This window comes from Hemiscyllium ocellatum, chromosome 8 (assembly GCF_020745735.1).
Source record: "Hemiscyllium ocellatum isolate sHemOce1 chromosome 8, sHemOce1.pat.X.cur, whole genome shotgun sequence".
NCBI lineage: Eukaryota > Metazoa > Chordata > Chondrichthyes > Orectolobiformes > Hemiscylliidae > Hemiscyllium > Hemiscyllium ocellatum.
Window position 1 is genome coordinate 30,777,686 of NC_083408.1, and position 21,082 is coordinate 30,798,767.

The following is a 21,082-nucleotide window of genomic DNA, read 5'->3' on the forward strand; positions in this document are numbered from 1 at the left end:
ATAGTATTCATTGCATAAGAACAGCTCCATACCATCCATCGGCCAACTGTCAGGTGGAACGAGCAGTCCAAACATTGAAGACAGTCTTAAAGAAACAGCCTATAGGGATAGCTTCGGCAGACTTACCAACTGGGAGAAGATTCCACACTAGGTTAAATCTGATCTTCCTGGCTTTGAGGGGGAAGGGTGAAACGGCATCAGGAATGCCAATGCTAGACACAAGACTCCCCTAAAATCTACTGAGTTGGTCTTGCTTACTGGTAATGTTGCACTCATCGTAAGGAAGCAAGGTCCTTCCAGAGTGGTTTAGAGGGAGGGTCACTCGACCCGAAACGTTTGTGGGCGGCACAGTGGTTAGCACTGCTGCCTCACAGTGCCTGAGACCCGGGTTCAATTCCCGACTCAGGCGACTGACTGTGTGGAGTTTGCACGTTCTCCCCGTGTCTGTGTGGGTTTTCTCCGGTTTCCTCCCAGAGTCCAAAGATGTGCAGGTCAGGTGAATTGGCCATGCTAAATTGCCCGCAGTGTTAGGTAAGGGGTAAATGTAGGGGTATGGGTGGGTTGCGCTTCGGCGGGTCGGTGTGGACTTGTTGGGCTGAAGTGCCTGTTTCCACACTGTAAGTAATCTAATCTAACTCTGATTTCTCTCCACGGATGTTGCCAGACTTGCTCAGCTTTTCCAGCAATTTCTATTTTTGTTTCCCTTTTCCCATCTGGAAGTTTGCATATCCCTTGACCTGACTGTACCTGTATGACTTGAGCTTGTACTTTTTTATATGCATTTTTACCCATGTATCCTTTGTATTTTTATTTGCCCTTGCTTGAACTTGTGTCCCAATTTTAATTTCCTTAAAATCCATTCACTGACTCAATGTTAAAATCAGATCTGTTTATCTGACATGTCTGTCTGCACCTTCTTTGACATCTGTTTGTAGACTTAGTGTAAAGGACACGAGTAAAACTGAAATCTGTCTGTTACTGTGATTTGGTGGTGGATGATTTATGCTATGAATCATTAAATACATAATTCACTCATTCTGCTGCATTTCTTCATCTCGACCTTACTAATAGCAATCTTTGGTCACCTACGCAGGAAACAAATCAGTCTTGACTGCAGTCATCAATTGCAATTTCTGTGAGACTGAGTAGTGTAAATATTTTGTTGTGTAAAAGCATTACCTAGGGTTGAACTGAGCATTGTAGAAGATAAAGATTAGCTAATCGCAGCTAGGTGCATAACTCACTGTGATAGTGTGCTAGAAATTGAGCCCCATTATTCCCAGAGTCTTCGCAAAAGTTAAATAATTTTATGAAGTGTGCAAAAGTTCTCGATTTACCTGATTTTCACACAAAGGTTAATAGAAAGCACAGATCAGGTTTCTGTACTAAACAAGAATTACAGTTTTTTTTTAAATGTTGAGATTCAAGCTACAGTTTAACAGCTATGAACTATCACCACATAATATAGCAAATTAAAATTCTTTGGCAACTTCTTGTTTGTGTTCCACATCTCCAGCATTCGCAGTTATTTGTTTTACATTAAAACTCTAATGCCTTGATAAACTCCCTCATGTATACATACAGACGCAAACATAGATGGACAAGGAAAAATAAATTATGGCAGAGGTAATTCAGTGGGTTGCTGAGATGATCCTCATGATTCTTGTGCCGACCAGAACATTGCTTTTCAATCATCTTTCTTCAGATGCCTCGATTGGTTTGTAAGAGGCATAACATTCATTGATAAAAGTCTATGATTTTCAGTTAAATTCACAGCTTACAACTGCTGAATGAAAGATGAACTGGTTTTCTTTAAGTTTAAAATAGATTTTGACTACAGGGAATGGGGAAGACACGCTCCAGCTGCTCAATTACATGAGAAACAATCACATAATTATTGGCAGGCAAAACTGGTCACTAGTCCATAGCCCAATTAAGTTCTTGTTCCCACCCAGAGAAGCACCTGAATACAGAACACCACGATCCTGGTTGTTTCTGCAACCTCTTCAGTTACTGAAAGTTCAAATAGCTGTTTGATGCTTGCCATGTGAGTTTCAAATAACTTGCAGCCATCCTTTCAAAACGCTGATTTTTAAACAGTTCTTTCTCTACAATTGTAAAAAGTACAGACATAAAAAGACACGATCCATATACAGGATAGAACTACAGACATTTATCTAGCTGAAGCACGCGATTGGGCCCATTGTGTTTGCACCAACTCTCACAAATTCAGCCGTTTTAGCCTGATGCCATTTTCTAACTCTTGATATGTAACCTTGTGTTTTATGGCTTTTCAACAGTTAACCCAAATCCTTTTTGAATGTTAGGGTTTTGGCTTCTACACCATTTTAGGTAGTCAGTTCAAGGTTACTCCTCTGAACATCAAACTAAACCTATGCCCCCAACCCCAGTTATGGACCTTTAAATCAATGGAATACAGGGCTGTTCTATCTGGACTCCTTATAATTTTATACAATTGTATTAGATCTGCCCATGCCATTTCCTGTTCAAAAGAAAAGCACAAACAAACTGTTCTCGTGACTCCAGTTCTGCAGTCTAGGCAATGTTGTATAAATTTCCTCTGTAGTGCAGTCAAATCTTTCCCTGGTGATTGCAGCTGCTCACAGTATTCCAATTGTCATCTAATTTGTGTTTCATGTGCCTGTATAATGGCGGCATGGTGGCTCAATGGTTAGCACTGATGCCTCACAGCGCCAGGGTCCCAGGTTTGATTCCAACCTCTGGCGACTGTGTGGAGTTTGCACATTCTCCCTGTGTCTGCGTGGGTTTCCTCACACAGTCCAAAGATGTGCAGGTCAGGTAGATTGGCCCATAGTGTTAGGTGCATTAGTCAGAAGGAAATGGGTCTGGGTGGGTTACTGTTCGGAGGGTTGGTGTGGACTGATTGGGCCAAAGAGCCTGTTTCCATACTGTAGGGGATCTAATCTAATCATAATCTCCTTACTCTTTTATTGTTCATCTCAGCCAGTAAAGGCAAGTAGCCTTCTTGACCACCTTAGCTAAGTATCCAGCCACCTTCAGGTGTCTGTGGGCATGCACTCCAAGGTGGCCCACTCCTCCTCTATAATTTTCAGTATCCTACCATTTATTGAATATTCCTTAGCCTTGCTTTTTCTCTCAAGTGCAGTACATCACAACTATCTGGATTCAATTCTTTTTGCTATTTTCGTGCCCACCAACATCTTCCTGCAGCTATTACTATCTTTGTAGAGACCAATAACCTTTAAAAAAATTCAAACTTCCACTTTGCAGCTGTTAGAAAGGAATAACTTGAGACTCAACACCCAGGTCTGTTCCAGTCATCAAATGGTTTGTTTCACACTGGCAGGGAGCAAGTTGCTTGGCACAACATGTATTTCTCCACTGAACAAAGAAAATCGTGCACTTTTTATACATTTACTTCAGTCCATCCTGCTGGTTACAAACGAATCACAATATTAATTGATTAAATGCATGTCCAATCAAGTTAGAACATAGAAAAGTACAGCACAGAACAGGCCATTTGGCCCACGATGTTGTGCCAAGGATTAATCCTAACGTAAAATAAAATAACAACCTACGCACCCCTTAATTCACTGCTATCCATGTACATGTCCAGCAGTCACTTAAATGTCCCTAATTACTCTGCTTCCATCACAACCACTGGCAACGCATTCCATGTATTCACAACTCTGCGTAAAGAACCTTCCTCTGACATCCCTTCTATACCTTTCTCCTAATATCTTAAAACTATGACCCCTCGTGTCAGTCAATCCTGCCCTGGGGAAAAGTCTCTGGCTATTGACTCTATAAGTTAATAGTTAGGCATCATGTGATTAGGTAATCAGCTTGCAGACAGCACTACATCATCTCATGATGTTCATTAGACATCTTCTCAACCATGCCTGGGTTCTCAGAATAGCTCGTGGAAACGGACCCTTCGGTCCAACCCACCCATGCCATCCAGATATCCCAACCCAATCTAGTCCCATCTGCCAGCACCCGGCCCATATCCCTCCAAACCCTTCCTATTCATATATCCATCCAAATGCCTCTTAAATGTTGCATTTGTACCAGTCTCCACCACTTCCTCTGGCAGCTCGTTCCATATACGCACCACCCTCTGTGTAAAAAAGTTGCCCCTTAGGTCTAAGTGTTCAGGAATTCCTTTTCTCACCCACATTCCTAGCTTGTTGTTTCTAGCGGTCAGTTACTCCATGCAGCTGCCTATGTGACCACAGTAACTGAATAATTACAGGAGTGTGGTCAAGTTGATCAGGTCCCACATTCAGTCAGTAGCAGTCCACTGTACAATATAATATGTAACTATTGTAGCCTGTCTTGACCATGGTTAACCTGAGTAGAAGCAGAAAATGATGACACAAGTTTTCACATTTTCAACTTTTTTCCTGTAACAAATGATTTAAAAGCAATATTGACAAAACGCTTATTTTTGTAGTCAGCTTATACATTAAATTATAAAGAGGATCAACATTTGTTATATTTATTGCACACTGTAATTGCAGTACTAAAAGCAATATGTATATATAATTCACAGTTATTTCAAGCTTACAAAGGATTCCCATAAGCCACTTTCAGGAAATGTAACTTAAATTGGCTGTCTTCAGTCACTTCCTTCAGTTTTCTGGTAGTTCCTTAAATGCACCACAGCAGTAAAGCCTGTTCCATTGATTATTCTTCCTCCTAGTCACACCAGGACAAATCTTCCAAAACCCTTAGTAGGCTGTAGGATGTATCTTTTTGAGAAACTCTGTCTCTCCCACACCCGTCTTTGCTTCACAATGACCACACACAACTAATGTCTGACTGTGATACTTAATGATTTGTAGGAAAGCCTGCAAGTTGTTCAGGAAACTGGCCTCCTCTGACCTCTTGCCTCCACATGGCAATGTGCAATAATGGCCTTGCATCCAGACAGAAATGCTAATTAGCTATTCTTGATTCCAACTCTCCTCTTACAAGAAAACAGCATAGCCCAATGTCTCCTACATCTTTCTGGGACTTGACGCCTATTCATTGTGAACTCAGGTTGCTGCCATTGTCTTCAAACATAAAACTTTCCACCTTCATCCTATAATAGTCTAATTTGATCTCTGACTATCAATCCACCAAGATTTACATCCTGGTGGACCTCAGAACAGGTCACATGACTCTCTTTATTTACCTTAGTTTAAAGATACAGCCAAGAGGATCATAATTTTGCAAACCTCATATTTGTAACATAAATTTCTTTTACAGTATCAATCACATAGCTTATTTTTATCACTTGCAAATGTTTTCATCATACTCCTTGTATTCAAGTCAAAACCATTGATCTCCACCACAAAATAAGCTAGTACTGAGCCTTGAGGATCTCCACTTGAAGCTTTCTTCCAGTCACAAAATCCCTGTTAACTGTTACCTTTCGCTTCCTGACCCAATTTTTGGTGTAACCAGCCAATTTGCTCCAGAAGCTATGGACTTTCACTTTGATGATTATTCTGCCATTTGGCACCTTATCAATAGCCTTGCTAAAATCTACATCGACTACATAAAAGACGCACTACCCTCACTTTTCTTTCTGATTAGCTGCTCAAAAAGTTCTATTATATCAGCTAGAAACGATCTTACCTTCACAAATTGTGATGATTGTCTTTGATTAATTCTTCCTCAAGGAATATTAATCGGTCTTTCAAAATTTAGTCTGATATTTTCCGACTAGCTGACTGGCTTGTAATTGTTTCATCTCTGCCAGTTTCTCCCTACTTCTGCAGTGGTGCAGCATTTGCTGTCTTCCAGGCCTTTTGAACAACATAATCTTTACATTTATTTTGATATTGAAAGGGAGTTGAAATCAAGAACAGTTGAATTAATTCTGCCTGAATACACCTCTTTGCGAAGTTAATCTGTTGCACATTGCATGATGTGGAGGACAGAGGAAGCTATTTTTGCAATCACATTGCAAGGTTCACAACAAATCAATGAATGTCGCTATTTTTTCTCTTGCTGGCTTTAACAGCCCAGGGTGCATTTCATATACAGCTAAGGATTTATCCACTTTCAAAGATGCTAAATTTAGTAATACCCCTTTTCTCTCAATATTAATGTCATGAATATCTCACACTCATCCTCCCTAATTGTAGTGTCTGTATTGTTTTTCAATAATAACAGACAGGGAGTGTTCATTAACAACTGTACCAACCATTAAAAAGCTGCATGCATTCTTCAGTTATACTTTCTTATAATCCCTGCTGATGATAACACAGGACAAGTCAAATTCCAGAAGGAAACCTAATTGGACGGACCACAAGGGGAAATTTTGCAATTTGCTTATGATGTAGTCAGTCACTGAACAGATTCACAAGAAGCTACCAGTATACTGCAATAAACATATATTGAAGTTTATTACATGAGATGATAACACAAACAATTTTACAGTATACAGGAAGTAATTCAAACAGTGAAGATACTATTTCCACTTTGAAGTTCCTTCTTCAGTTGTCACAGCCATACTTGGTTTCTATCTGGTAAACCTCTGCATTCACTTGATGTTAACATCTTTAATTAATGTTTTTTCAACACTGATTCCTTAACTTCTTCTACAACTTCTGCCTCGAGAGATTTCTCTTATTGAAACACTCTAGACTTCTGTTCTCCAACCCTGATTGTCTAGAGATTGCTCAGCTAACAGCACTTTTGCTGCCAAATACCTGTTCTCTCTGACCAAAATCTGTGCACTTGCTAACTTTTTGGATGATTTTACCTTTCTAAAGGGAAGCTGTTTCTGTTTCTGTCTCTGTCTTTTGCCTGAGAAGTCGATTTTCCTGCTCCTCAGGTGCTGCCTGACTGGCTGTGCTTTTCCAGCACCACACTCTTGGCTCTGTCTCTGACTCCCTGGGTCATCGGACTCCTTGTTAGTAGGCAAGAGGCCAATTTTCCTTTCTCGTGTATTCAATCTAATGATGACATCAGTTTGAATTGAATCAAAAATCTAGAATTGAAAAAAAGTTCAGCCTAATGCAAATCATTGTCATTTGTCCTAAAAGCCCATCTGGTTCATGAATGTGCTATCTTTACCTGGTCTGGCCTACGTGGTCTACAGTAGTTGACTGTTAAGTGCCCTCTAGGCAAATAGGAACGGGCAGAGATAGGAATGCCGAGCCAGCGGCACCTATATCTCATAAGCAAATTTTTAAACAAGTGACCGGAAGATAGAGATTTAAGGTAACTGACAATAACTGAGTTGTGTAGCAAGTTGTTCTGATCTGGAATGCACACATGAGATTCACACAACTTTCAAGAGGAATTGGATCTACGTTTGAAGTGGAAGGAGTTTGCAGGGCTGTGGAGGTGGATCAGAGAACTGGACTAATCAACTAGCTCTTTCAAAGAGTCAACATAGTCACTTTGGGCCAATTGACTTTCTTTTGTGTGCTCCCTTTGACGATTTCTTTCTGGAGGCTCATTTGAAGCACTCAAAGGGAATTAGACTCTTGCTTGAAGAGGAAAACGTACAGAGTTACAGGGCAAACACAGGAGAGTGGCACCAACCGAAGTGCTTATTTGGAGAACAAGTGCTGACGAAGTGGGCAGAATGACCTCTGTGCTGTTCCAATTCTGTGCAATTCCGTTTGATAGCGCTGTCAAAGAAACCTTGCATCACTTCATTTGAGAGGAGGCTGATAGGGTGGAAATTGGCTGGGTTGAATTTGTTCTACTTTTTGCGGACAGGGTATCGGCAATTTTCTACATTTTCATGATTAAGAAATCTGAGTGACAGAATTAAATTATTGGGGTGGCTTGCATAAACTTGATTCCCTTAAGTGTTGTAGATTGAGGGGTGAGGAGAAAGTGAGGACTGCAGTTGCTGGACCTCAGAGTTGAGAGTGTAGTGTTGGAAAAGCACAGCAGGTCAGGCAGCATCCGAGGAGCAGGAGAATCAACGTTTCGGGCATAAGCCCTTGGTCAGGAATTCCTGAACTGATCGATCTGAATTTAGGAAGATTGTTTTTTGTATAATAGGAGGAGAAATCTTCCTCAAAGAGCTAAGGTATCAAGACTGAGGTAGGGATACGGAGAAGTAATTGGTCAAAGGGGTTGGATGCAGATCAGCTATTATCAAATGGAATGGTGAACTGAGAGAATGAAACACCTGCTTCTGTTCCGAATGCCACATGAGTATTGAATTATAAATCAAATACAAAATGTGCTGCAAAACCTTGCAAACTCTCAGCAAGTGAAACAGCAGATATGTAACAGGAAGCAGAGTGAATGGTGAAAGTTTAGCTCTGGAGCCAAAGGCCCCACACCTAGAATATTTTTGCAACCTGAGCCTACACTGCATCAGTGTGTCAAAATGTCACCGACTAAATGGCACACGGCTGAGTCCACCCTGACACCGATTAGAGCTTTCTGGTGTGGACAAGAGATAAAAATTAAGCAAGCAGTAAGAATTTAAATGGTAATAGAAGATAAAAATAGGGAAATTGTATTGCAGCTGTACAGGACCTTGGTGTGACCACATCTGTTGTACTAAGTACAGTTCTGGTCTGCTGATTCAAGAAAGAATGTAATTCCATTCAAAGCGCTTCAGAGAATGTTCACTTGACTCATGTATGGTATAAAGTCTTGATCTTATGAACAAATTTTAATAGATTGGAATTTTACTCCTTGTAGTTTAGAAGAATGAGAGATGATCTTATTAGCATGCAAGTTCTTGAGAGAACTCGACAGGGTAGATTCTGAGAGGATGATTCACCTGTAGGAAAGACGAGAAAGAGGAGACCGCTTTAAGAATCAGAAGTATGACCTTTAAGACAGAGTGGAGGAAAAGCTTTTTCTCTGAAGTTAATTATTCCACGGAATTCCCTTCCCCAGAAAACAGTGGAGGCTGGGTCATTGAATTTATTGAAGTCTGAGCTGGGTTGATATATGATAAGCAATCAAGTCAAGGGCCAGGGTGGACAGGAAAGTGGTGCTGAGATCGCAATCAAATCATGTTGTTGAATGTTGGAAGCAGGCTGAAGGGGCCAAAACCTATATTCCTAAAAGACAAATCACATTATCATCTGGACTTGCTGTTTCCTGTTACATATCTGCTGCTTCACTTGCTGAAAATTTGCAAGGTTTTGCAGCACATTTTGTATTTGATTTATAATTCAATACTCATGTGGCATTCGGAACAGAAGCAGGTGTTTCAATCTCTTGCAGCTTCAAGTTTTTCTGATCCTCCTTCGAGACCCAGATTGAATCGATGGAACTGGGTTTTTCTCTTCCTTCCCCCTCGAAGAAGAGCTCCAGTGAGTCTGAGCGAGAAGTGACCATAAATTCCTCTTAAGAGCTGAATCACTCTTTTTCTTGCAATACTAAGCCTCTCGTCTCTAATGATAACAACTGTATGAGGAACTGATTTTCAGTCTCCCCTTTGGTATGAAGAGATGTGATGATAAAAAAAATGTTTAAAAGATTAAGTAGGCCCAGACCTTTCAAATAATGGACACTAAGAACGAAAACACACCATGTGCAACATCGACAAAGTTGTGTTCACAAAGAGCAGGGAGCTTGGATGAAGTCAATGGAGGACTTTGGGAGAGAGGTAATATGGATCAGTTTGTGAGTGGTATAAGATTATTATGTTCTTGAACTGAGAGAAAATGTAACCTGCCTGCAGAACAGTGGCCCAGACCTTCCTCGTTCTTTCTTTGCAACTTCTCTCAGCGAAATGTAAGAGCTGAAAACCCATCAGAAGTTATTTTTAGCACTTGTGGAGGACTCCTGAAGCAGATTCGTTGGAATCTACTCCACTATCTTGAGCAGCTAACTACAATTGTCTCAGGAAAACATCCCTTGCTGCCTGCCTGTGTGTGCAGAAGAACCCTTGGAATCAGAAACCATTTGGGACAATCTGTGACATTTCAGCATGAGTTTACCTATTCCTTGGTCAACGTACTTTAAAGTTAACACAAGGCCAGTTAGGAGTGGGCACTGTGTACTGGCCCAGCCAGCAATGCTCACATCCAACAAGTGAATAAGAAAACTCTGCAGTTTTCACTTTTCTTATGCTCGGACTTGTAGTGTGTGTGCATCTTTTTTAGAGGGTAAGTATATAATAGCATAACCAAAAGTGTTTGTCAGTAATCTTTGCCTCCCTAAGTAAATTTGTTTTTTTGACAAAAGAAACAATTGACTGACTTGTTCTGATATAGTCTGAGATCTATATAAATGGGTCTGAGATCTATATAAATGGCTATATCACCAAACTGGTTAAACTTGAAATTTTATTGTGACCAGTGGAAGAGTGAGACGAGGAAAGGATACAGTATGCCTCTTAAATCTACTCGAAGACCTTTCACACATTATTTACACACTACAGTCAGGAACTGTTGCTGAGTGCCTGATAGCTATGCTTAAACACGTTTCATATACTCCCTGGCATATTCACTTCTGAGGAAGGGTCACTCGACATGAAACATTAACTCTGTTTTCTTTCCACAGAGTCGAGAGTGTGATGCTGGAAAAGCACAGCAGTCAGGCAGCATCCGAGGAGCAGGAGAATCGACGTTTCAGGCAGAAGCATTTCATCAGGAATTCCTGATAAAGGGCTTTTGCCTAAAACGTCGATTGTACTGCTCCTCGGATGCTGCCTGACTGCTGTGCTTTTCCAGCACCACACTCTCGACTCTGATCTCCAGCATCTGCAGTGCTCGCTTTCTCCTGGTTGATTTTTCTCCTCACAGATGTTGCCAGACCTGCTGCAATGTGTGTTTTTGTTCCATATTCTCTCTGCTTTGTTCCCAGTTCTTGTCATTTGAAAATTGAAAGCTGCTGCTCCCCATAGTCCCCTCGTGAGTTCTCCAATGAACTCAACTAGGAGTTCTGCAGATGGCTGACTCCCCATTCCTTCCCTTCAATTCAAAAATTTAATTGTGTCAACTGAGGTATCAATAACTAGAAGCACCTTCTGGTATTGTTGACCTTCCCACATCCACACTCATCTCCAAGGGTAATTCAGAATTAAATCCAATATGTTACTTCACCAAGTCATTGACCTGAAACATTAACTTTATTTCTCTCTCCACCATTTAGTCTAACCTGCTGAGTTTTTATTTCAGTTGATTCAAATTATTAGGACTGCCTAGAACAATCTTTACATTACATGTAATTGTGCTGACCCAGGAGTGTTAGGTTTTAACTTTAGGTGCCTGATTTCTCTCACACCATCCTTAAAAAACAACATCCCTGAGGTTACCCTTCTCACTACTGTTTTCACTTCACTTTCAGATGGGATAAGATGGGTATTGTCTTAAACAATGATGATGCTTCTTGTCGGTTTGTTTTGATTATTTTGAGATAATAAAGGGAAATGTTGCATTGGAGTTGTAAAGAAGAATAAAGAATAGTCATTGTCTTATTTTAATAAATCTTTCATTTATTGCAGGTATGTCGAACCATACCCCAGGGAGACAGCTGGTAAGGGACTTTACCTTGGGAAGCTGTTATGTAGGGGAATAGTTTTCTGTGGATTGCACTGTGATGTTCTGTATGTTGGTCATGAATATTAAACTCTCCTCACCTAGTCAGGATGAAAAACTAGTCAGGCCTGATGCTGAATACGAATTGCTGCAGGTGTTGGAGGGATGGATGTGTGCAAAATCCCTGGGAATTCTGATTGTTCTATTTCTCAAATGTGTCTTTGTTAGTCTGCGCAGAGCTTTGCAAATTATTTATGTTTGACTTGCATTTGTTTTTGTTTTGCCTGACTCTCCAAAGTTGTTGGTTAATATTTGATTTTCTATTAGACAAATGTCGTTAAGATTTTGAACAGGATGCTTTATGTCATACAGCTCTCCTTCCCAATTTTCCTCAACGAACTAAAGTACTGCACACTTGTTCACTTCGCCACTGCTGTTCTTCAGATGTCAGGCATGATTCTTTATCACCACGAAGTCAGTTGATTAGGTGTTCAAGCCCATACCAGGGGCTTGAGCACAAAATACCAGGCTGGCACACCGGTACAGCACTAAGGAATGCCAAACTCACAGAGGTACCATATGCTGGATGATAAACTGAGGCTCTTTCAAAGGGACAGAAATAATCCTAGAACACTATTTGGAAGCAGGGCATGTTCGACTGGGGATCCTGACCAATATTATGCTCTCAACCAACCCGTCATTTATTTCATTGTTGTTTGTCAGAGCTTGCAGTATGGACATTGGCTACCACATTGTCTGTGTTACAAAAATGCTGCAGTTCTAACTACAGTACTTCGTTGGTTAAAAAGTGCTTTGGAACATCTGAGATTTTGAAGGATGCTGTAGAAATATTAGATTGTGTTTCTAACAGTAGTTCTTAGTATCCTTACTCTTGCCAGAGAATTTCCATCTTTTTCAGAGCAGTGTAGCTACCGGCCTCGTAGCTTTCTCTGACAAAAATAAAATCCAATTTCTGTCACAGAACCTAAGATCTTGGAGCAATAGAATTTTTGAAAAAGCCACGGCTATAGTTCTGGTTCCAGTGCAAACTCTAAAATCTTGCTACTAATTGGCCTTGCTGGCTTCATCCTTGTAGACCATAAACTGATTTCTCAGCCCATAATCTGTTAGTTGTTCTCACCACTGTAACATTTCCTATCTGTATTCCATTTACAGTTGAAACCTGATTTCTATCTTTGTCGACTATACACTCGATGATTATAATAGTTTTTTTGTCCATCCTCCCATTTTGTGCTCTCCATAAGCTTCAGTATTTAGATTTATGCAGCCAGTATTTCATCATGTATTCATTCCTGCCTGTACACCTCAGCTCCCACACTATCCAACTTTACTCAGTCCCTAAAATCCACCCATTTGGTAACAGATTTAGTTATCTCTCCTAATATCTCTGTAATTGGTTCAAGAATCTGGCATGGGAAAGGCAGGAAGGACTCACTGAATGCCACCTTTCTGACAAACCTCCTCTTTGCCTCACAGCTCCATGTCTTCCCTCTCGCCATCCCTCACCTTAGGCCTGGGAATCCAGTAATGATCCTCAGCCTCAGGCAAATATCGTCCCAACAGGAGCTAGTATCACTTTGATGGTGCTGCTATCTAATGGATCTGCTGGTATTGATTCTAGGGGCTTGAATGTGTCATTTGAACCTGTGTCCAACTTAATTTCAGACAATGTATTCAATTTCTTAACTATTCATTGTGAGAAAAAGGTTGTTCCTCATCTCACATTTTCTTCTTTTACAAAGCATTTTCAAACTGTGCCTTCTGGCTCTCAATCCACTTTCGAATGGGAACAGTTTTTCCTTATCCATTCTGTCCAGACCTCCCTTGATTTTGAAAACTTGAATCAAATCACCTTTTAGCCATCACCTCATCAAGGAAAACAGTCCCAAATTCTCCAGTCAGATTTTGTAACTGAAGTGTCTCGTCCTCGGAAGCATTTCTGTCAACACTCCAATGCATTCGCATCCTTCCTCAGATATGGCATCTAGAAACATATGTAATACTCCAGCTGGACTCTAACTGGTGTCTTGTATAATTTCATCATAACCTCCAGCTGTTGTAATCTCTGTCCCTATTTATGAAACCTGAAATACTGTCTGCTTTATTAGCAGCTCTGTCTACCTGTTCTGCTACTTCTAGTGACTTATATATGGTATACCCAGGTTTTTCTGCACCGTCACATCTTTTAGAATAGTACCCTTTATTTTATATTGTTTCTCCATATTCCTTGCACCAAACTGCATCATCTCACGATTCTCCATATTGACCTTCATCTGCCTCAACATACATTGTGCTCCTCTCAGTTCAAAGTTCTCCCCAATTTTTTGTCATCTGAAACTTTGGAATTGTTGCCTAGTTCCAAAGATGTGGATCATTTATGGGGCAGCAATGTGGCTTAGTACTGCTGCCACACAGCACCTGGGACCCGGATTGTTCGACTCCAGCCTGTCTGTGTGGAATTTGCATATTCTCCCTGTGACTACGTGGATTTCCTCCAGGTGCTGTGGTTTCCTTCCACAGACCAAAGAAATGCAGGTTCGGTGAACTGACCATGGGAAATGCAGGGTTATAGGGTATGGGGGTGAGTGCGCTTCAGAAAGTTGGTGTGGATTCCATGGGCTGAATCGCCTGCTTCCAGACTGTGGGGATTCTATGATGACTTACATTTATCTGGAAAAACAAGTGTCCCAATACCAAACCCTTGGAATCTCTACTATAAACCTTGCTCCAGCCTTAAAAATATCTATTAACCATTACTGTTTCCTACCCCTCAGCCAATTCAATGAGATCATGGCTGAACTGATAGTCCTGAACTTTGCTTCCCTGCCTTTACCCCAAAAACCATCATTCCTTTAATGATCTGTTTTTCTCAGCCTTGAATACACTTAATGACCCAGTCTCAATATCCTTTGATGAAGAAATTCACAAATTCACTACCCTTGAAGAGAAATGTACACCTCCTCACCTCTGTCGTTATTGGGTGACCCTTTACTCTAAGATTATGCGCTCTGGTCCTCAGCTCTCCTACAGGTGAAACAACCTTTCCGCATCTATCTTGTAAAGCCCCCTAAAAATATTATCTTTTAGTAAATTAAAAATGACAATCACCTGATGAAGGAGCGTCGCTCCGAAAGCTAGTGTGCTTCCAATTAAACCTGTTGGACTATAACCTTGTGTTGTGTGATTTTTAACTTTGTACACTCCAGCCCAACACCGGCATCTCCAAATCATATCTTTTAGTAAGGTCTTTATTCTCCTGTCTGTCTGTCTGGCCTAGTGGTACCATCACTAGATTATTAATTCAGGGGACCCGGGTTTGAATTCTGCTACAGCAGATGGTGGAATTTGAATTCAATTTTTTAAAAATCTGGAATTAAGAATCTACTTATAACCATGAACCCATTGTCAATTGTCAGAAAAAACTCATCTGGTTCACTAAAGTCCTTCTGGGAAGGAAATTTGCCATCCTCACCTGGTCTGGCCTACATGTGACTCCAGACCCATAGCAATGTAATTGACTCAACTCTCCTCTGAAATGCTCCAGCAAGCCACAGAGTTGTATCAATCACAAAATCTTGGAATTCTGTTCCTCAGCTCATTGTGGGCTAACCTACAGAATGTGGACTTCAGAGGTTCAAGAAGGCAGCTCACCTTCTCAAGGGCAAGTAGCTAGATGGGCAATAAACGTTGGCCAGCCAGTGACATTCACAAACTACGAGTGAATTTTAAAGATCCCCAAAATTTAAATTTTTCCTTGTAAGAAAATCCTGTCACATCCTGGATCAATCTGGTGAACCTCCTATTGACCAAACACAATGTCTTTATAACTTTACTTAGATAAATGGAGCAAAGCTGCTCACAATATTCCAGTAGTGACAACTACCTTGTATAATTTTAACATGACTTCCCTATTGTTACACTCCATTCCTTTTGAAATAAAGGCCATTTGCCTTTCCTATTATCTGCTAAACCTGTATACTAGATTTTTGCACACGAAGACCCCCCAAATCCCTGTGCTGCAAGTGCAAAATCTCACAATTTTCCACATTGCATTTCATCTGCCATGTTTTTTCTCACACTTATGACCTATCTATGATTCTGTGGTTTTTTTAAGTCATCCTCACTACTTGCCGTCCTATCTATTTTATATCATCAGCAAACTTAGCAACTTAGCAAACTTAGCAACTTCGGTCATCCAAGTCATCAATATAGTTATGGACCCAGCATTAGTCCCAGTGACATTCCAGTAATTATAGGTTGCCATTCAGAAAATATCCCCTTATCTCAACTCCTTTTCTTAGTTAACCATTTTAATATTCTGCCCCCAACACCATGGGCTCTTGTTTTATCAAGTAGCCTTATGTGTAGCACCTTATCATATGGCTTTTGGACGTCAAAATGTACTACATCAACTGGTTTACCCTTAATCTATCTTGCTTGTTACCTCCTCAGGCATGATTTCCCTGCATGAAGCCATGTTGATACTAAATTCTTTACATCCTTTATAATAGATTCTAACATTTTCCCAATGAAAGATGTTAAGCTAACAGGCTGACAGCTGCCTGTTTATTTCTCCATTCATTTTTGTGTAAGGGTGTCACATTGGCACTTTTCCAATCCTCCAGGACTTTGTAACAATCCAAGAATTCTAGGAAGATTATTGCCAATATATCCACCATCTCTGAATTTGCTTCCTTTAAAATCTTAGGATGCAACCCATCAAGTCCATTGTGCTTTACCCTGTTAATTTCCCTTGTACCTTTTCTCTAGTAATAGCAGTTGCATTTATTTCCTCTCCACCTTTAGCCCACGATTATTTTGTATTTTTAGAATGCTGTTACATGAAGACTAATGCAAAATATTTATTCAATTCCTCTGCCATTTCCTAATTCCTCATTATTATTTCCCCAAGCTCATTCCCTGAGGGGCCACATTTGCCTTGGTCTCTCATTTCCTTTTTATATATTTAAAGAAGTTTGTGCTGTTTGTTTTTATTTTGTCTGCTAGTTTGCCTCCATAGTTTACTTTTTTCCTTTGGTTTGGTCATCTTTTAATACTTTCCCAATCCTCTGGTTTCCTGCTAATCTTGGCCACATTTTATGTTTTTTCTTTTAATTTGATTCTATCCTTATGTATAGTCAGTTTATGTCCTTCCTAGAATCATTCTTCTCCTCCCCGCTCCACCTCTTTCCGTGAGTTACGAAGAATTTGCTTAAGTATCTGCCATTGTTCTCTGCTAAGCTCTTTTCCTTGTCCACACCACCAACTCTGCTCTTATCCCAATATAATTGCCTTTATTTAGGTTTAGCACAGTTGTCTCTCACTTTAAAACTGAATGCTAAATTCTACCATTTGTGGTAACTGTTTTCTCGGGCATCTTTACTCTGAGATCATTTATTAAACCCGCCAGATCTAAAACAGGTTCACTTCAGATTGGTTTAGCAAACTGTTCCAAATAAAGTCGATCAATTTACTTCATGTTTACCTTTGTCAACTTGATTTTTGCAATGTGCATACAGATGATTCACCCATGATTGATGTATTGCCTTTTATACGTCCCTCATTAAATCATGAATGAATCTGTCCTCCTGAGCATCTTTTAGAGGGCCTTCCTCCCCTTCTTATTTCTTAATCACACTCATATAGATTCTGCATAATCCGATCTTAGATCATTTCTGTTTACTCCATGTAATGTTTGGAACCAGGTGGATGGCATCGTCTATGAGATCCTTGATTGGAGTTGTTAACCTAGGCCAAACAGAGAATTCTGGCTAACAGATATAACCAGGAGATGCAGAAGATGTCCTTAGTCTAGGTGTTGCTTTGAGGTGGCTGGTCAGAGCCCATGTACTGTGCACATGTAAATAAAGGGTGACTCGGTGACAGCATACAGGCCTTTGTACAGTTATTTCACTCCATCTGCTACTATCTGCATCAAGCTATCCACTAACCTTCCCTTCCTGGCTGTCCTTCTGAAATGTCACATACCTCTGAATATTTAGTTCCAATTTTGATCTTGTAATCACATCTCTGCAATGACTAAAAGATCAAATCCATTGATCTCTATTTGAGCCGTAGGTTCATTTATTTCGGTTAAAGTACTTTGTGTGTGTTTAAGTATCATTTTCCCTCTTTAAAGTTTTCCTTGTTTTATGCTTGTCCATGCTGTCTCTTCCTTTCTTGCTCCCTGAGTATTTTTATCAATGTAGTCATAATGCACCATCTCATTTTGTTTTGTCACTCTGGTCGATGTGTTATTGATAGACTTTTGATTTACCTCTACAGTCACTTTGTTTTGACATCTTGGGTTGCAGGATGCAAGGTGGGAAATGTCAGCCTTTTAGTACCATTAGTTAACCCACAGCTTTTCCTGTACTGATTTTTTTCTCTCTTATGTCTGCTGCTTTTCTTGTATTCCTGAAATGCTACTGTGAAGACTGATAGAAAATAGATGTTCAAAATGTATGCTATGACTTTCTCCCATCCATTCACACCCTCTGAGAGACAAATGCTCCTTCAGCTATTCTTCTCCTTTTTCATATAGCTTTTATTGTTTGTTTTTATATTTCTTTTGTTGCCTATTGTACTTCAATTTTTTTTCTTTTTGTTTGAGTAATCCTTTGCTGATTTCTAACACTGTTCAAATCTTCTGCCCTACCACAGATCCATGTAGCAATGTGTGTTTTTTTCTTTCAATTTGATACCACCCTTAACTTACTCAGTTAGACAATAGATGGTACATTCTCCTTCCTCAGTTGAATATGCCTCCATCATTTTAACTTTCAACCTAGCTTCCCAGTCTACTTGAGTCAACTTTGTTATTATACTCATATAATTGCCCTTATTTAAATTTAGTTTTTTTGATCCATATTTCTCGCCGTTAGACTGAATATAAAATTCTATCGTGATGTGATCATTAGTCGAGAGCATTTTTAATATGCGGTCCTTAATTTAACCTGCATCATTTCTCATTGCCAGTTCCAAAATAGCCTGTTTCCTGGTTGCATCTAAGCTTCTGTATCAAATGCAATCTATGACTTCATCCTCTAAACATGGAACAATACAGCACAGGTACAGGCCCTTCGATCCTCCAAAGCTGCATTGACACATTTTGCCCTTCCATATAAAACTGTCTTCACTTACAGGATCCTATTCATGTATTCATCCAGATGCTACTTGAATGCTGCTATTGTGTCTGCTTCCACCACCTTGTCTGGCTGCACATTGGAAGAACTCACCACCCTTTGTGTGAAACACTTGCCTTGTACATCTCTTTTAAACTCCACCCCCCCCCCGCCCCTTTCTACCTTGAATCTGTGTTCCCTAGTAATACTTCCCCTCTACCTTGGGGAAAAAAAGCTTCCTACATTCCACTCTATCCATGTTATTCACAATCTTTAAAACCTCTGTCAGGTCACCCCTCAACCTCCTGTGTTCAGTGAATACAAACCCAGTCTATCCAGTCTAGAATCTCCCATACCAGGTAACATCCCGGTAAACCTTTTTGTATCCTCTCCACCCTTCTGGTGGTGTGGTGACCAGAACTGTCTGCAATATTCTAAGTGTTGTCTAACTAAAGTTCTGTAAAGCTTATATAAATTGCCTGTTCTTATACTCAGTGCCCCTTCCAATGTAGACACGCATGCCATAGGCCTTTTTTATTACCTTATCTACCTACACTGCCACCTTCAGTGATCTGTGGACTTGCACAGCCAGATCCCTCTGCACATTAATATTCCTAAGGGTTCTGCCATTCACTGTATAATTTTCACCTGTACTCGACCTTCCAAAATGCCTCACCTCACACTTGTCTGGATTAAACTCCATCTGCCATTTTTCAGTCCATACCTCAAACTGATCTATATCCTGTTGTATTCTCTGACAATCCTCAGTATCCGCAACTTCACCAATCTTTGTCCCATCTGCAAGCTTACTAATTAGACCAGCCACGCTTTCCTCCAAATCATTTATGTAGATCATGAACAGCAGAGGTCCTAGCAGTGATCCCTGTGGAACACCATTCGTGTTCCATTCTGAAAAGCATCCTTCCACAGCTACCCTCTATCTTATATGACTAAGCCATTTTTGTATCCATCATGCCAGCTCATCTGATACCATGTGACTTCACCTTTTGTACCAGTCTGCCATGAGGGACCTAATCAAAGGCTTTACTAAGTTATGCATAGACAACATCCCTCATCAATCATCTTGGTCACCTCCTCAAAACACCTGATCAAGTTAGTGAGGCACAACTTTTTCCATACAAAATCATGCTGTCTATCGCTAATAAGTCCATTTGCTTTGAAATGCATACAGATTTGTCCCTGAGAATCCTTTTCAATAATTTCCCTACCGCCAACGTGAGGCTCATAGACCTATAATTTCCTGGATTATCCCTGTAACCTTTCTTAAACATTGGGACAACATTGGCTATTCTCCAGTCTTCTGGGACCGTATCTGTGACCAAGGAGGATACAAGGGTGTCTGTCAAAGCTGCAACAATTTGTCCTCTTGCCTCCCTTGGGATAGTCCCTTGGGACCTGACTTATCTACCTTTGTACTTTTTTAAGATGCACAACATCTCTTCCTTTTTAATAGTGACATGGCTTAGAAATTTGACATTCCCTTCCCTGAGATCATCATCCACTAAGTCCCTACTTTGCATCGATGTTCTCTTTGGTTAATACCAGCGCAAAGTATTTGTTTAGGATCTCTCCTACCTCCACACATAGATTCCCTCCTTTGTCCTTGAGTGGGCCAACCCTTTCCCTGGCTACCGTCTCGCTTTTTATATACGGAGAAAAAGCCTTCGGATTCTCTTTAATCTTGCTTCCTATCAACTTTTCATGACATCTTTTAACCCTTCTAATTCCTTGTTTACGTTCTTCCCTACTTTCGTCATATACTTTAAGGACTTCATCAGTTCCATACTCCTTGACCTTACGGATGAATTATAAAATCCCTACAGTGTGGAACCAGGCCATTTGCCCCAACAAGTCCACACCAACCTCCAAAGAGTATCCCACCCAGACCCATTCCCCTACCCTATGTTTCTACATTTCCCCTGACTAATGGACTAACCTACATATCCCTGAACACAATAGGCAATTTAGTATGGCCAGTTCACCCAACCTGCACATCTTTGGTCTGTCGGAGCACCTGGAGGAAACCCACGCAGACATAGGGAGAATGTGCAAACTCCACACAGACAGTCGCCCGAGTCTGGAATTGAACCTGGGTCCCTGGCACTGTGAGGCAGCAGTACTAACTATTGTGCCATTCAGTACTTCCTTTTCCATTCTAACCAAGGTCATAATATGCCTGGTCATCCAAGGTTCACATAACTTGCCACACCTAACCTTCCTTCTCACAGGAATGTTCCGTTCCTGAATTCTTATCAACTACCATTTGAAGTGCTCCCACATGTCTGATGTGGATTTACCCTCAAACCGCTGTCTCCAATCAGAATTCTCCAGTTCCTGCCTAATATTGTTGTAGTTCGCCTTCCCCAGTTTAACGCCTTCACCCCCAAGGATTGCTGTTATCCTTATCCATGAGTATTTTAAAACTCACGGTATTATGGTCACGAC

At 40.5% G+C, this 21,082-nt stretch overlaps 1 protein-coding gene across 8 annotated transcripts in view; it reads left to right on the forward strand.

Annotated features, from left to right (window-relative positions):
* The window catches only part of LOC132818097 (metastasis-associated protein MTA1-like), a 151,660-nt gene that overhangs the window by 77,399 nt on the left and 53,179 nt on the right, over nucleotides 1-21,082 (forward strand). For 7 of the 8 annotated variants that reach the window (XM_060828780.1, XM_060828772.1, XM_060828774.1 and 4 more), the window contains one exon: nucleotides 11,438-11,469. The exons of the other annotated variant lie outside the window; for it this stretch is intronic. In XM_060828780.1, coding sequence (XP_060684763.1) covers nucleotides 11,438-11,469 — 32 coding nt within the window. The remainder of the gene's footprint in view (nucleotides 1-11,437; nucleotides 11,470-21,082) is intronic. 8 annotated transcript variants of the gene reach the window in all.